Source organism: Ochotona princeps, chromosome 10 (genome assembly GCF_030435755.1).
Source record: "Ochotona princeps isolate mOchPri1 chromosome 10, mOchPri1.hap1, whole genome shotgun sequence".
Lineage (NCBI taxonomy): Eukaryota > Metazoa > Chordata > Mammalia > Lagomorpha > Ochotonidae > Ochotona > Ochotona princeps.
The window spans coordinates 60,925,826-60,943,144 of NC_080841.1; the positions used below are offsets into that span (position 1 = coordinate 60,925,826).

At 40.4% G+C, this 17,319-nt stretch overlaps 1 protein-coding gene and 1 pseudogene across 1 annotated transcript in view; both read left to right on the forward strand.

Annotated features, from left to right (window-relative positions):
* The window catches only part of IL2RA (interleukin 2 receptor subunit alpha), a 40,769-nt gene that overhangs the window by 12,777 nt on the left and 10,673 nt on the right, over positions 1-17,319 (forward strand). Inside the window, exon 2 of the mRNA XM_058669516.1 lies at positions 15,194-15,382. Within this exon, the coding sequence (XP_058525499.1) occupies positions 15,194-15,382 (189 nt within the window). The remainder of the gene's footprint in view (positions 1-15,193; positions 15,383-17,319) is intronic.
* On the forward strand, positions 12,431-13,035 carry LOC101526980 (ATP synthase subunit g, mitochondrial-like; annotated as a pseudogene).

Below are 17,319 nucleotides of genomic sequence, written 5' to 3' on the forward strand. Positions count from 1 at the left end.
GACTGCGCTCAGCAAAAGCCTTCAGTTCACATTTGTGTTTCTGAGCACCGGAAAAGGTTTTGAGTGCCACTTACCGTACAGTTTCAACCTAGCCTTCCAGTTCTGTGTCACCAAACCCAGCAATGCCACCCACCCCTGGCATGTTATCATCCTCTCTCTCTAAACTGAGTAGCACCTGCCAACACACAGCACACTCACATATTGCTGGGTACTGGTCTGTACCAATCCTTCTGGAGTAGAATCAAAGCAGACAAGTAGTTCAGGGCAATTTTGGGGAAGCAGGAAAGAAAAGCGGCACCAGAGACAATTCTGGGAGACAAGTATGGAGTGAATAAAAGCAAGAGACAGACTTGAAATAGCCAAGTGGGCACCCTGGGTCTGATCACAGAGACTTTTGATGCTGGCCACAGTGAAGGTATGAGTCTGGCCTGGATCACAGATGTCTGCCTCACTGGACAGCAGTTCTAAGGAGCAACTCTCCAACCACATTTTCTTGTCCATTCTATTCTGTTTCCTCTCTAATCTCATGTCTCTACATGGCATCACAGCTATTTATCTGGTCTTTCTTTCAAATCTCAGGGGAAATCCCATGAGATCCAGTTGAAAACCTCCTCACCCTTGGGTCTAATTTCTCAGAAGGCTCTCTCTCTCCCTGAAGAAGGCTGTGGGTGGGGCTGACCAATTTAGCCTATTTCTGCTAAAAATACAACTCTGTCCCAAGAAACTGGTTTCGAAGGGTTGAGAGAAAGCTGCTTTTAGATTTCAGAGAAAGACCAAGGGTTTATTTCTAACCCCCCTCTTCCTTCTCATCTGACAACCCTTTAATTTTAATCAGGGTGACATTCTGTGGTAAGGTTGTGGTTAACTCTTTCATGTACAGAAGCATGTTACCAACTCAGGAGGCTCCCAAATGAGAAAACCAGTCCCATCTTCTGTATTGAAGCATTGGAGATCCCCAGACATGACAGTTTGGACTTACAGGAAGTTGTTTGGAGGTATATTTTTGGTTTTCTGCCTTCTTTTTCTTTTAAGTTAGGAGAAAAGAACTAGATCACTCCCTGCCAACTTTGACATGTGTGTGCATATATATATATATATATATATATATATATATATACATATCTATGTATGTATATATATTTTTGATCACACATGTTAAAGCACAAGGTTTGCTCCAAAAAGTTCTTATCTCATGAGTCACTCATCCTTGATTTATGCACAGTCTGACTTGAGCCAGCCTGGGGCAGCAAGGCTCAGAAACTGCGGGTTAGAAAAAGCAAATAATCTACAGATGAGCGATCTGATTTCTGGGGAACTGTGCACAGGTGACATCTTCTCAGAGCTCAGAGTCCCTATCTCCTTCCCCCTGGGAATTACTCATCTTTAAAAAAAAATGGTGATGATAACATCCCTTTTCAAGCCGCATAAAAACAGTACTTTGCGTCACCCACATGTATGCTTGCCACATGAGGGAACAACAGTAGATTAGTGGATCATACCAATCAATGTCAATGCTACAAGGTCCAAGTGTTCTTTCAGTGGCTACCATAATCCATGCAGAAGGAGCTACAAAAGCCAGATGAGGCTTCTGCTGTCTCCTGGAGTGGTGGTGGAACCAAAAATGGAGGATGGAAGGGAAATGAAATGTGAAGACCCTGTGCCACCATTCCATTTTTGTTCTGCTCCATGCAGACATATAAAATGTTAGATGGCTGTAATTATGCTATTTCAAAAGTCCTCTTACCAGTTTCTCTAAGCTGGTGCTGCAGCCTTAGTCATTTTGTTGAATTCAGCTGCTAAGAACTTGAGAGTTTGCTCCCTTAAATTTGGGCAATATATATTGCTTTAGAGGCAATGTTTTAATATATATTACTGTTTTTTATTTTAAATATAGAAAAACAACATATTGCTTTTGCAACTTGCTTTTTTAAAAAACACAATACTGTTTTTGAGATTCTTGAAGAAGCTGACTTATTCTTTTTAATTCCTGTATTTCATTCCATTGTATGATTACATCAGGGGTGTTTTTTTCCTTTTAAAAATGCAAAGAAACACAGATAGAGATCTTGTATACAGTTGGTTCACTTTGCAAATGCCTTCAACAACTGGAGTTGTGCCAAGCTGAAACCAGGATTCAGGAATTCAATACAGGTCTCCCATATGGGTGGCAGGGGTCCAACTACTTGGTTCATCAATGCTGTTTCCTAGGATATGAATTACTGGAAAGCTGGTGTTGGCAGTGAAACTGGGACTTGAACCCAGCACTTCAGCGTGGGGTGCAGATGTCCCAAGTGCCAGCTTAGCCTCTGCACTCCATAGGGGTTAGATTACGTGAGTACATCTAATTTCCTTTCGATGGATAGTTCTGCTTTTTCTGTTTTCATTTGTTGCAAGTATGCTCTAACAAATAGTCTTGAATGTGTGTACATGTCCAAAGATTTCCCTATGAATTTCCCCTAGAAATGAGATTGCTTATTGTAGAGCATGGAAAGCTTCAATTTTACTTCTGTATTTAAAAATTTCTCTTTGAAGTAGCTATTCTGATTTATACACATGATCAGCAATTTATGAGATTTCCTGATTCATTCACATATTTCTCATGATCATCTAGCACAGAGAAACTTTAAGATTCTTGTGAACATGATAGAATGAAGACTCCTCACTGTTATAAATTTCAATAGTTACTCATGATGTCGAGCGTGCTCTCATGGATTTACGTGTTTCTGTAGCCTGCTTGTTCAAACCCTTTGTCCCTTTTCTACAGGACTGCTTGTCTTTTGCTTAACAAATTATGCAAATTCTTTATGCATCCTGGATATTAATCTTTAGAATAATTGCAGATTCCTGGTGTTGTCAATAGACACCATTACTACTTAAAATTGTATTTCTTCTTATTTGTTCCCTGTTCCTACTTCTTTTACTTGTTTCATTGCAGTAACCAGGACAGTCAACACAATATTAAACAACAGCAGACCTAGTTCACTACACTCATTCTCTGTTTCTGATATTAAATAGAAGGCTTTTAACATATTGTGAAAGTCACTTGCTTAAGTTTTCAGTGTTTTTTGAAAAGAATTATTTATTTTTATTGGAAAGTCAGATTTACAGATGGAAATATCCTCTATCCACAGGGTCACTCCCAAGGGGTTGCAACATCCAGAGCTGAGTTGATCCAAAGCCAGGATCTAGAAACTTTTTTTCAGGTCTTCCACATGGGCAAAGGGCCAATTACTCATGCCATCAGCTGCTGCTTTCCTATGTGTATTAGCACAGAACTGGATTGTAAGTGGAGCAGTCAGGATTTGAAATGGTGCCCATAAGGGATATTAGCATGGCAGGCGGCAGCTTAATGCACTGTACCATATGGACTGCCTCGCTTGTCTTACATTGAATTGATTTTTAAATTGAATTGATCCTTTATTTTTTCCTACTAGTTTCAAAGTTATATGATTTAATTCTACCTTTAGAATTATGTCATCCTTACCTAAGAAGCCGTTGAACTTGACTGGACAATAAGATGCTGGACTCTAGGTTTGGTATATGCTTGCAATGGGGGAATCTCAACTGAACTTGAATTGTGGTTATGCAACAAGGTGGAGGAATCCACCATGGTGGGAGGGTTTGGGGAGGGGTGGGGAGAATCCCAGTACCTATGAAACTGTGTCACATAATACAATGTAATTAATGAATTAAAAATAATAAATAAATAAGAATAAAAAAAGAATTATGTCATCCTTAAAGTTCTCGAAGGTATTCTTGACTTTGAAAGTCTACATTAATTAATGTGACTTCCAATTTTAGGTTCTTCTGGTTAGAGCTTACAATATTTCTGGTAACGAAGAATTGACAACTATTTTTTTTAAACTATTCTTTCCTGTGAAATTTACTGATTGGCAATTGCTAATATATGAGAAATACTGAATTTTATAAACCAATTTTGTATCTTGCCACCTTACTAAAATCTTAATAGTTCTAGCACTTTAGTTATTCTGGGTTTTCTAAGTATATAATTAAATTGCTCACACAATATGATTAGTTTGTCTTGTTTTCCAGTGATCATACAACTTATCTCTGGGGCCAATTTTATAAGATCATCAACAGTGTAAGTACTTTGTAAAGCTAGTGGAAATGAGTAAAATCCAGTTACTGCTAGGTCTTTGAGGAGGGAAAAACAAAAGGTGGACTTAAGAACATAGAGACAAAAGATAAAGTGAATAGCCCACACATTAGTAATTTAGCATAATACAGTAACTGCAAAATAAGGCAAAAATTATACACACTTGAAATAGTTTATATCAGTAATAGGTGATGTTGGCAGCCAATGAAAGATGACTGGTCATCAAAGATGACTAAAAGTATTCAAATTCAACCATGCCAGCTAATTGGCAGTGACCAGGTAACTGTCACATTTTAGTGGATTTGAAGCTCATTATTACCCATTCAAGCACCAATAAATGAGAATATTTCAGTGTTCTCATAAATGGTTCTTAGAATATGAATTTAAAAGAAACTATTTCCTGATTTCGATACAATGAAGCTTTACATAACTATTACTTTCCATATTTTTCCCCAGTTCACAAAGTAACTTTACCTATTTTAGCACTGAGTTACACAAGCAATGGCAGTGAAAGGCCACATCAAGGCTTGTGTAACATTTTACATAGTTTACACGTGTCATTTCAACTGACACTCCCATTTCTGTCATTCACCTTCTTGCAATTCCCATTTCTGCAAAATACTCAACCAGCAGTTCCCTGAACACAGCACCCTGTCTCACCCTGGACCACATACAGCCTGTTTTGCCTCCCCTTCAAAGGCACTGACAGGGGTGTCTGAGAAGCTCCTATGGCTTTCATGGTTGGTGAATGGTTCTGAGAAATTAGCCATCTGCTATTTGATGGGCAACTCAGTAGCCAGAGTGGAGCAACAAAATGCAGCTAATACTTCTCAAGAACTTAATCCATGTTAGACACACCCGCTTCCTGAACCAAAACAGTAGAGCAAGGCTTTTGTTTCTGGTCACTATCAAGGAGAAGTCACAGGTGTTGAATGGCCCATTAGGCTTTGCCTTCAGGCTATTTAGGAGGCCACAGGTGCAGCTATTCTGTGCTTTAGGATACTCGCTTTGTTGAAATTTGAAAAGCGTGCTGGAGGGGTGAAGAGAAGAGAGGCCAGTAGTTGTGCCTTGAAAGTCAGTGGAGTCCAGGGGAATTGGACACAAGGGTATTGGCAAGAGTGCAAACAATGCCTCTTGGGACATGGGGTCAAAGGGGAAGTGGAACTAAGAAGGATACCAAGGTGTCTAGCTTCGGTGATTGACAGTATAGATGTGAAAGGGACACGAAGAGAATCAGAACTTTGTGTTTATTTTTAACGTGTTATTTTGAGATGCTTCACACATTTCATATTTGCAATTTAAAAGAAATTTCCTAAAAGTAAAAGTGAGAATTTTTAAAAGGCAGAAGCGAGAGCAGCAATAGCAGACTTTCCTGTGGCTCCTGTCCCTTCGACCCCAAGTTGTGTGGTTTGGGCAACTCAATCTCTCTGAACCTTAGTCTGCAGTGATGCAAATTGGGGATGACAAATTCCACCTTTCAGGATAGTCCTGAGTCTCTGCATGGAAGGTTAGAATACCACACAAGGTTAGAATACTCAGCAAGCAGGGCTCTGGAATCAGAGCGATTATCACATAGATAAACCCAAACAGAGGGCTTGAGCACTCTCTTGTCTTCCAAGATAATGATCTGAATAAACCACAACATCACACAAACAGGGCTCAGCACCCACAGAGTTTAGAGATGGCCCTATCACCTGGTGAGAGACAGCTTAGGATAGATGGGCGAAAAGCTGATGTTTTCGCTGAGGACCAGGATTCCCCATGATGGAAAAGCAGTGGCCTGGGGGCCCTGGCTGAAATTCCAGGCTTGCCACACATGCGGGAAATGTCTGCAGCTTCAGCTTCCTCTTCCATGTCTCAGATCCTGTGATCTTAGCCAAAGGGATATTCAGTATGCCCTAGGAGTGTTTTACTTTGCATCAAAACCATACAGCATGATAAAGGAGGCAACCTTTACCATAAGGCATGTCTTCGCAGTTGTTATGGGATCTGACACAGATGGTGAATGATTGTAGGGCAAAAACAAGGTCATTTCTCCACCACATGACCCAGTTCCTTTATCCCTCTGGAAAGCTGGGTAAATTCCTCATCTAAGCCATTTCTGTGCTCCGTTTGGTGATTCTAGTTTTCATTCCTGATAGCTATTTTATGGGTGGGAAAGAAAAGAGGCAGCTTGACCCTGATGGTCCGAGAAAGCAGTCTTATCTCAGACTGTCCACATCCTTTTGAAGCCTCTTCCTGTCGGCACCACAAGGGCCAGATGAGTTCGCTTTGGTTTTGAACATCAGAGGAAAAACAACAACAAAAACATCACGGAGGCCACAAACGTTTTACACCCACCCACCTTCTCTCAAGCCCAAGAGGTTTCAGCACACCCTGTTAGATACTGAGTGGAGTGTCTGGGCATAAAACACCATGTTTGCAGACACAGCAGCGACAGAGGGCCTCTGCTGCAGGGGTACTAACGTGCCCTCAGGTCCTTGGGATGGAATGTAGGAGGATGAACCCGCAGGGTGTCACTCTCTTCACACGAGCTGTAAAGGTGGGCTCCATGCTTCACCTTTCATTTGCATTGGGAATTCCTGGAGGCAACAAATCCACCAAAATACCAAGCAAAAGAGTGCCTATGACAATAATTCAGGATCAGAGATGGAAGTGGGGGGTGGGGAAGGACAGGAACAAGTGGGATTCGATCCGTGGCTTTCAAATCCCAAGCCACAGGCAGAATTTGACATGAGATATGAAACACTGCCAACGTCCAAAGAGCTCAATTTAATTCCCCGCTAGTGCAAATCTCAGGCAGAGGCCCTTGGGATTTTCAGGGTTGATAATAACTGCTAATTGGCTGTTTTTCCCTCTGCCCACATGAAAGATACAGAAGCTAAAATGCAAGGCCACATCAATGGGCTTCAGAGTCTGTGGTAGAACTCTCCTCTGGGGGCTCCACCACCCAGCCAGTGAGGATTTAACCTTCAGTCTCTCCTCTGCAAATCAGTGTCTCAAGTTTTCCTGCATTCCATAGGCACCAGACACTTCAATACTCTCAAAAGAGAAAATGACACTGGATCAACCTACATGACAATCAAAGGTTATCAGAAGAGTAATACTATTGAAATAATGATGAGTAGAAACTTCAACAGAACTACATATGCTGTTGAAAACGAAGGGCATATACAAGGAGGTGGAGGCAAGAGAACTTTTTAAAATGCAAAGCCAGGAGGATATTTCTAAGCTGTTTTGAAGCAGTTACCTTGGCTGCAGGGTCAGTAACATAGTAACAGCAACCTGAAGGTTGAACAGAGAGTAGGTGGATGGCTCTGCATGGCTGTGGCTCTTTCACAAGGCTGTGGCTCTGGCAGTCTTTTCTGAATAGTCCTTATAAGCAGACAAGAACCCTTGGCATTTGTCTATGAGAAACCTTCCTTCATAATATTCTGGCTTCGGTTATTTATGTGTTTACTTATTTTGGTTAGGGCTTCACAAGAATAACTTCATTTTAATTCTGACAACTTTCACATTCTACATCCAGAATTGTACCCACACTTAGGGAGCATATTCGGCCTAGCCATTAAGACACCACTTGGAACACTTGCACCCAGTGTCAGAGTGCCTTGGTTTGAGGGCTGGCTGCAGTTCTGATTCCAGTTCCCAGCTAATGTCTTAGGGTACATATAGCAGGTGATGACCCAAGTACGAGGGTCCTTGCCAGTCAAACTGAGATCTGGGTTGGCTTATGACTTCATCCTGGCTCCTTCTAGCTTATTGCAGACATCTGGGAAATGAACCAGCAGAAGGAAGAGCTTGAATTTCTCATTTTCTGAAGGGAATTCTGCTTGTTTCCATCCCTAGTTTGGTATGAGATGGTGGATAGCTAAGATCTTATAGCCGAAAACAATGTGAGGACGAGTGATCTATGTGAAAATGCAGAAGCTGCAGGTAGAAGCAAGAAGTAGATTTGAAAAGGCTGAATTTTTAGCATCTTCAGGCCTTCAGTGAGTAAAACTAGAGAATGAGGACAGCTGTCACACTGTATCAAACAAACAAGCACAGATGGGTTGACGTTGTTGACGTTGCGGTACAGTGAGCCACCTGCTTTGTGCACATCCCATACTGGAGCAGTGGTTTCAGACTTGCCTGCTCGCTGGTTCTGATCTATCTTCCTGCTCATATGCCTAGGAAAGCAGCAGACAGTGATTGCGGAAGTACTCGGGTCCTTGCAACGCCTGGGGATCAGGATGAAGCTCCTGTCTCTTGGCTTCAGCCTGGCCCAGTCCTAGCTGCTGTGATCATCTGATGAGTGAAATGGGGGATGGCAGATCTCCCACTCCATCTCTCTGCTTTTCAAACAAACAAATAAACAAACAAGCAAATAAATAAAATATATTTTCAAGGAAAAGTGATAACATAGGGATAGAGCGATTAAAGATGGCTGAGTGATATGAAATATTGAAGGCGAATTCTGTTACTACAAAGTTGTCATGGGAAGTGCATATTATGAGAAAAACTATGCATGGATTTCAAAGAATGTTAGCACCAGAATAAACATATTCTTTGATTCCATTTTCTGCGAACTTCTTGAAATACCTTTATGTAAATGGAATTCTTCCTGATCTCTCTGAAAGACAAATTATTTTTGGTTCTATATTTTATACAGCTGTTGATCTTACAACCCTATGCTGCAAAGGGCTGACATATATCCCAGCTTTCTATCCATCATACTGAAGAGAAACAGTTTCAGCGCCACCTTTCCCACATTTGGCTACTTCTCGCTTGCTTCAGATGTTCTTTGAACACTCTTGACAAGAGCTTTCAGGGAAAAGAATCTAGCTGGTACTCTGTAAGTTACTTAACTGGAGACCTGGAAAGTGTCCATGCGTCTAAAGTCCGGCAAAGATTCTTTTACAAATGAAAAGTCTGTAAGTGTAGAACTTTCTGAAATTTTTCCTTGTCCCCACATAACCTCCTCAGACACTCAGGCTAATTTAAGACTCTGTGAATTTCCATGACCTTACTTAGAGGAATCCACCATTGCATATTTAAAGAGTTTCTAAGGTCACAAACTTGCCTCAAAGACAGTGCATCTGCCTCTTTTTGTTATTTACAGAAATAGTTATTTATTTGAATGGCAGGGTGGCAGGGAAACTTGCTGTAACAGCTGGGGTGGGGTCAGATCAAGGACAGGAACCAGGATCTCCATGCAGGTCTCCCTGGTGGGTGGCAGGTCCCTAAGCACGTGGACCATCAGCTGCTGCTTTCCCAGGTGTATTAAGAGGAAGTTTGACGAGAAGCAGAGATGAAGTCCGATCTCAGGCACTCAAAGAGGGAATGCCTGCATCCTACGTGGTGTCTTACACTGCTGTGTCTCCATACACCTCTTTTTAAATATGTGTGCTCAGAAACTTTTAAATTAGTAGTAGTTGGGATAACAGTTTCCAAATGCATCCAGGGTAAAATCTTGAGCAACAAAGAATGACAGAAGTGTTGCCAACTATACTTCTTGTTGATTTTCTAGAGGTAAAATTACTTATAAAGACATGTACAATTTAAAATGTACAATCTGATGAATTTTGGTACACTTACATACTGGATTAGGTAACACTGCCTCTTTCCGATAAATTAAAAAGAAATAAGAGACAGAGGCAGCAGGTACTGTGTCACGGCACATTCAGTCATGGTATAGGACCGCTGCATGTTAGAGTGCCATAGGCTTAGTTCAGTTATTGCCTCCGGGACACAGAACTGATCACACGTGATTGTGGCAGATTGAGGCTACTATTCTAAGTCTTGGCAGTTATTCTGTAGATTTCTTAGTAATTTTATATAAACGGTCTTTTGTGAATGTTGTTGCTTATCTTGAAATCTACTTTCTGACATTAACACCTGTATTCGTAACAGTTTTTTGGCTGATGGTCTTTGCATAATATGCCTTTATTCTTTATTCTTTTTTGTCAAGCTGTTATTATCTTTGTAGCAAATCCTTTTGCAGTCAACAGGTGGTGGAACCATGCTGCTTTATCTAATCTGGAGTATCTATCTTTCGATTTGTATTTTTTTGTTCATTAGTGCTTACTGTACTTGTGGGTATACGTGGCTTCAAGCTTGCCATCTTGCTGTTCTCTCATTGTCTTATTTGCATTTCTATTAGTCTTTCCTTTCATTCTGAGTAATCAAAAATGTTAATACTCTATTTCATTTCTTCCACTACCCTTTTAGCTACAGTCTTTGCAAAACCGTTTGTGATTTCTCTAGCCTATCCAGTATATATTTGCTCTTTATTATCCATATGGCACCACTGTACCATTTCATGGCATAAAATCTCAAGACAGTAAAATTCCATTCACTCCAATAATTCTACAACAGTTGTTATGTATTTTACATCGACAAAATAATAAACCCATTATATAATATTATTTTAAATCATTATCTTTCAAAGGAATTAAAAGGAAAATCAGGTCTTATGTAAATATGTGCCAGAATTCTTCATTCTTTCCTATAGATCTTTGTTTCCAGCTGCTATACTTTTCCTTTAGCCTGGATAATTTGCTTTGACATTTTTTTAATGTATGTGTAATGTTGACCTATTGGTGACAGAGTCTTTCTGATTTCATGTATCTGAAAATATTATTTTCAGTCTCATTTTTGAAGAGTATTTTGTGTATGTAGATTCTGGTTTGACATGGTTTTCTTCTTTTGAATACGATGTATCACTATTTTCGGGTTTCTTTGCTTCTGTTGCAAAGTCAGTCATAACTCAGCACAGCTCCCTTGAGTGTGTCATTTTTCGCTATAATTTGGTTTTCAGAAATTTGGCTATGAAGTGTCTATGTGTGGTTTTATTTACACTTATCCTGCAGAGTATCTTGAATGTATAAATCACCTATGCATTAAATTTTAGAAATTTGGGGCCTTCAAATACTTTGTTCTTCTCCAAAATATGTCTTCACCTCCTTTGGGGTTTCAATTAAATTTCTATTAGAGTATTATATGACAATGTTCTCATGACTCACTGAGGATCTATTCATTTAAAAAAATTTCTTCTTGTGTTCCTCAGCTTGGATAAGTTCAGCTGAGATTGTCATCAAGCCATAGTTCAGCCCATTTTAAACACTGCACATTTTTGTCTAGAATTTTCACTTGGCTCTCTTTTTTAAAACATTATTTTAGATGATGTTTACATAGTTGGTCAGGGTGAGAAGGATCTAGGGTTATGGAGAAGTGAGCGTGATCATTGTTTCCAAGCTTTCTATTTCTTCTTCCCATTTCTAAGAGGATGTGGGGTGATGAGGGGACAAGCCATACTCAGCCTCCCACCATCCCAGTACCTGAGGATGGGGAAAAGCCAACCGATATCAACCCAGGGTCACAATGTGGCACTTGGCTCTATTTTAATAATCTTCATTTCTCTACTGAGCTATCTTACAGGTTCACTCTTCTACCTTAGTTAAGCTTCTGCTAATTTTTTTTTTCTAAAAATGCCAGCGAGTAATTGAGAAAGCTATATAGTCTCTGGCAACCACTCAAGTCGGCCTCTGTAGCAGAAATCTCTATAAATGCTCATGGCTCTGTTTGGTACAAAACAAACTAACAAATAAATAAATAAACAAAAAATGATAGTCCAGGGCTGGTGTTGTCGTAGAGTGGGCTAACCTACTGCCTGAGATTTTAGCACCCCTTTTGAGCAACAGTTTAAATTCTAGCTACTCCACTTTCACTCCAGCTCCCTGCTAATGTTCCTGGGAAAGTAGTGAAAGATGATCAAGTGCTTGGGTTCCTGCCACCCAAGTGAGAAACCCAGATAGAATTCCAGGCTCCTGGCTTTGGTCTGGTCCAGCCCCCACCATTGTAGTCATTAGGGAGTGAAAATCTTGTTCTTTCTCCTTCTGTTGGTTTCTTCATCTGCAACTCTGCCTTTCAAATAAATGAAACATCTTTTAAAAAAATAAATCAGTAGGGACCAGTGCTGTGCTGTAATGGATACAACTGCTACCTGCAGCTCATGCATCTCCTGGCACCAGTTCAAGTCCCCACTATTCCACTTTCAGTTAGCTCCCTGCTGATGCACCTGAGGAGGAGTGGAAGATGGCTCAAATCCTTTGGCCTTTGCATACAAGTGGAAGACCCAGAAGAAGCTCCTGGCTCCTGTCTTTTATCTGACCCAGCTCCAGCTGTTGTGGCCATTTGGGGAGTGAACCAGTGGATAGGATAGAAGGTGGCTCTCTCTCTCTCTCTCTCTCTCTCTCTCTCTCTCTCTCTCTCTCTAATACTCTTTCTAATAAATAAAATAAAAACTTTGTAAAAATTAATAAAATAGGAATGACATTCAGCCGGCCTTGGGGGCAACAGACTCTGCAGTCTGCCACCGTGGCTCAGCTCATCTGAAACCTCACGGAGAAGGCCCTGGCGCTGGTGAATGCTGCTGTGACTTACTCGAAGCCTCGATTGGCCACATTGGCACTATGCCAAGGTTGAGCTGTTTCCTCCAACCCCTGCTGAGATCCCTACAGCAATTCAAAGCCTGAAAAAGATAATCAACAGTGCTCAGACTGGTAGCTTCAAACAGCTTACAACTAAGGAATCTGTGCTGAATGGCTTGGTGGCTACTGAGGTGTAGATGTGATTTTATATCAGAGAGATCATAGGTAAGCGTGGCATCATTGGCTATCATGTTTAAAGACCGATTTAACATTGATTTATTATTTGTATGGTTTTGGACCATGTGTGTTGAAACTGTTACCTGAGTAAAATATGCCAGAAATAAATTTCTCTCTCAGATGCTAAAAAAAAAATTAGTAAAATAAATGGCAGTCTACCAGTAGGTAATGGTTTGCTGTCCCCTACTTTGAAACATGGAGCATATTTATTACAACTACTTTAAACTCCTTGTTGGTGATTCTGAATTCTGGATGATTTTGTTGTTTGTTAATTAATATTGGCTGCTTTTTTTGGGGGGGGTGCATTTTTCCATTTCTTCACATGTCTAGATTTTTTTTTTTTACTTAGTGTTATCAGTTCTATATCAGAGAGAGACCTGAGAGCCTGGGTTATAGTGTCCTGTAACAGGCAATGTGGTTTTGTTCAGGAAGCACTTAAAGGTCTGGTGTATCACCTTGTCTTTCTGGCTTGGTTTTAACTTTTCTTTCTCTGTCCTTCCTTCCCTGACTTATTTATTTTTAGTGAAAAGGCAGGCTAACTGAGAGATGGGACAGAGAGAAAGATCTTCCATCCATTGTTTCACTCCCCAAATGGCTGCAACAGCCAGGAGCTTTTTTTCTTTTTAAGATTTATTTTTTGCTTGGGATTTTACTTCAGCACTGTGTAGTAGGGGAATTCCCTCAGAAAAAAGGCATGATCCCTATGGACTCATTTCATTCTGTCCCCTTTTCCAAGTCATGCAACCCTTGAGGATCCATTGCTTTTTAATTGAAAACACTGCTGCATGCTTTGTCTCTGGTTGTAGAGGTGTTTCCAGCAGACAGGTAAGTCTTAAACCCAGTTACTCTGGCATGGTTAGAAGCAAAAGTCATTATTTGTTTTTCTTATCATTAGTTAGTATCATCTGTATCTTGGCTTGGCAGCAAATTCACCTTCTGACAGTCAAATATTGGTATTTCTTAACATAAGTGCCAGCAAATGGTGCTGACGATGCAGGCAGCAGAGAGATTGATGACCTTTTTTAGCAGTTGAAGGTTAAGGTAAAGTTCAGCCCAATCTGTCTCCAAATTTCTACTCTTTTTCTAACAATGAAAACAAAGAAGGCATTAGAAGTAGCATGTATTCCATATCTGTTATTTGTCAAGCATTCTTAGTTACCTTTTAGTATGTTATTTTGTCATCAAACCTATAAGAGTATCATTGTTATAGCTGTTCAACAGAAAAGGAAACTGCTCCTGAGAAGAACAAAATGGTTAAACTCTATGACTAGTAAGCTGATAAAGCTAGTATTTGGAAACTCATCTTTCTTCTGTCTTCACCATCTTGTCTTTCCACCTTTGTATGAAGATGATCAGAGTCTATTAAACATTTGTGCTACCTGTTCTACTGTAATTACTGGCTCACTGGAGTCATCCAAATTGCTTTCGTTTATCCCCTTCTTGGTAAGAGCTGGGTCAAGCTGTCCCACATTTGGTACTTGAGAGGAATCAGGAAGCTCAAACCACTGGAAATGGGTGATCCTCAGGATGATAAGCTGCTGGGCAGAGCCAAAGGGCACAGAGCAGCGTCCCTCCAGGGAAGAGTGCACACATGGAAGGGATGCTCACTGGGATAGACTCCTGCTTTCCTTGCTTTCCCCTTTGTGCTACCTCCCACCCACTTAAAGAAAGACTTAACATTAATAGAGACACCAATAATCAGACATGTGCATTCCCAGAGTTTTGCTGTGTTATTCTGGTATACCTCAGGACTCTGATAGCAAGAGGACCATTACCAATGAAGGCCCTTGAGACTGTACATGTAGAATAAGTTCTTCCTGAATAAATTTCTTCCTTAATCAAGTTAGTCTGCCCCAAGTATCTCACTCTAAAAGCTGATGTGTATGGTTACCCTGGTATGACAAGGCAGAGGTAGGCATGTATGTGGGAAACCACATACTTACTTCCAGACTTAAGCAAAGCACATTACGTGTGTTTCTGTAAATATGGTACAGAATCATTCATCACAGAATGCCTGGCAATCCTAATTTCCTGCAAAGCACTTTTACAGACACTTTTAGTCCCTCACCTGAATCATACACCTTCCTCAAATCCCCAGCTCATGTTTGCTTCTAGACTTGCTCAACAGGAAGCACACGCAGAAGAAAACCTCATGACTGCGTATGCATTTAGTTGGGAATGTACTGTACTTTGCAGAGGAGCTTGGCTAAACCAAGCTTTGGAGCTACCTCTGATACACAAGTGTGTAAGAAAGAGAAGAAAGAGCATTATCAGACTGAATTAAATTCCAGGAAAATGTAATGCCTGTGTACATTCACGTAACAAAGGAAAGAAACATGTGCTCAAGCTGTTCTGTAATGAGACATGTCCCTATGTGGCTAGGCCCTTCTGAACTCCAGCATTCTTTTCTTTTCTTTTTTGGCAGAGCTCTGCGATGACCCGCCAATGATCCAGCATGCAACTTTTAGAGCCATTACCTACAAGAATGGCACCATGTTAAACTGTGAATGTGAGAAAGGTTTCCGTCGAATCAAATATGGGTCAAGCTACATGCTTTGTACAGGAAATTCTAGCCACTCTTTCTGGGACAACAAATGTGAATGTGTAAACTCCTGTAAGTCATTCTTTTTGTCACTACCAGGAAAAAGGGAACTACAGTAAAGATGATGTGTAGTTCTCATTCACTCATGATTTTTAAAAGATTTATTTATTTAATTGAAAGGCAGAGTTAGAGAAAGAGAGAGAGAAAGAGACAGAGAAAGAGAGAGAGTGTGTGTTTTCCATTTGCTGGTTCCTCCCCAAATGGCTGCACTGCCAGAGCTAAGTTAATCCAAAGCCAGGAGTCAGAAGCTTCTTCTGGGTCTCACATGTGGGCACAGGGTGTCCAAGTACTTGTCCATCCTCCACTGCTTTTCTAGGCTATCATGAAGGAGCTGGATTGGAAGTGGAGAAGCTGGGACTTGAATTGGTACCCATATGAGATTCTGGCATTACAGGTGATGGCTGTACCTACTACGCCACAGCACTGGTCTCCATTCATTTAGTATTACAGGAAAATATTGGTCTGCCCAATTTACAGATTAACTAATCTATCTTAGTGGCTTCTAGAATATTCACCCATTAAAAATATTTAATGAGTGTCTACCAAGTTCAAGAAATTCCCTTAGGCGCCAGTGCTGCAGCACAGTGAGTTAAATTCAACTACCCTCCAATATGGAGACCAGTTCATGTCCCATCTGCTCCACTTCCATTCCAGCTCCCTACTAGTGGCCTAAGAAAGGCATCTGAAGGTGGCCTAAGTACTGGGGCTCCTGATACCCCTATGAGAAAAATGGATTAAGCTCCTGGCTACTGGTTTATGACTTGGCCCAGCCTTGGCTTATAAGACTACCCGGGGAGTAAACCAGTGGAAGGAAGAGCTGTCTTTTTCTCTATATATAATTCTGGTTTTCTAACAAATTATTTTTATTATTTTCCATGATACATTTTTGTAGGTGTAGGGATTCCCCCTTCTTTTACCCTTTGTCCTTCCTGTTCCCCTCCCACCCCACTATTTCCTCCCATATTATTTCCTCCCCTTAATAACAGTTTCAGGTTTAACATTCTGCTAGTTAAGTGTTTCATGGAATTGTAGGTATAGACAATGATAAAAAAATACAGTATCAAGTATCAATGATAGAATAGACAAGTATAAAAAAATACTTAATTGTTTCACTGGAAGTGCTCCTTTTATCTGGGCATAGCGATGCCTCCTGTGACATATCTTCACTTCCCTATATGCTAATCATCATTATACAGCTCATGAGACTATATACATGTAAATAAATCTTTTAAAAATTTCCTTTTGTTTGGGGGCAGGGGTTATGCATATTGTACCAATGCTTACTATACAACTGAAAACAATTGTAGTTCACAATAATAGTAAGTGTATATAATGTCACTGGATCACAAATTTAAAACTGGTTAAAATTGTAATTTTAATTTGCATGTATTTTATAAAAATATTTTATAAGAATGAATAGGCAGAACACAAGCCTATTATAAAGAATACAAAAAATAGCAATCTAATGGGGGGGAATCTCTACTTGGCTTTCTGTTTGTTTGTTTTCTGGTTTACCAAATTCATTCATTATGTTGAATTGGGGGAAAATAACTTGTCAAGGGTAGTATGGCCAGTCCAGAGTCAGGAACCAACATTCAGAGCATAAGGAATGTCCCCTGGAGATCCCATGTGACACCTCAAAGGTTGTTGTCTCTTGTCCTAGTCCTGTAAAAGAAATTGGGACATTCTGGAGCTAGGGTTGAGGTTCATCAGAGTGGTATTGAATAAGACTATAAATTAGCATAAGGCAGAGAGATGGGGGGCTATTCACATTGAATCTCTTCATTTCAGAACATCCAAACATGGCTTGAGAGCCTTGTGGCTCCCACTGTCAGATGGGGACTAAGTGCTCCAGATTCTGTCATTACTGGCAAACTGAGATTGTAGAGCCAGTACCTGGGCATGTACAGGTGGATCTCCTCCAGGGAGACACTCGAGGGATTCTCTTT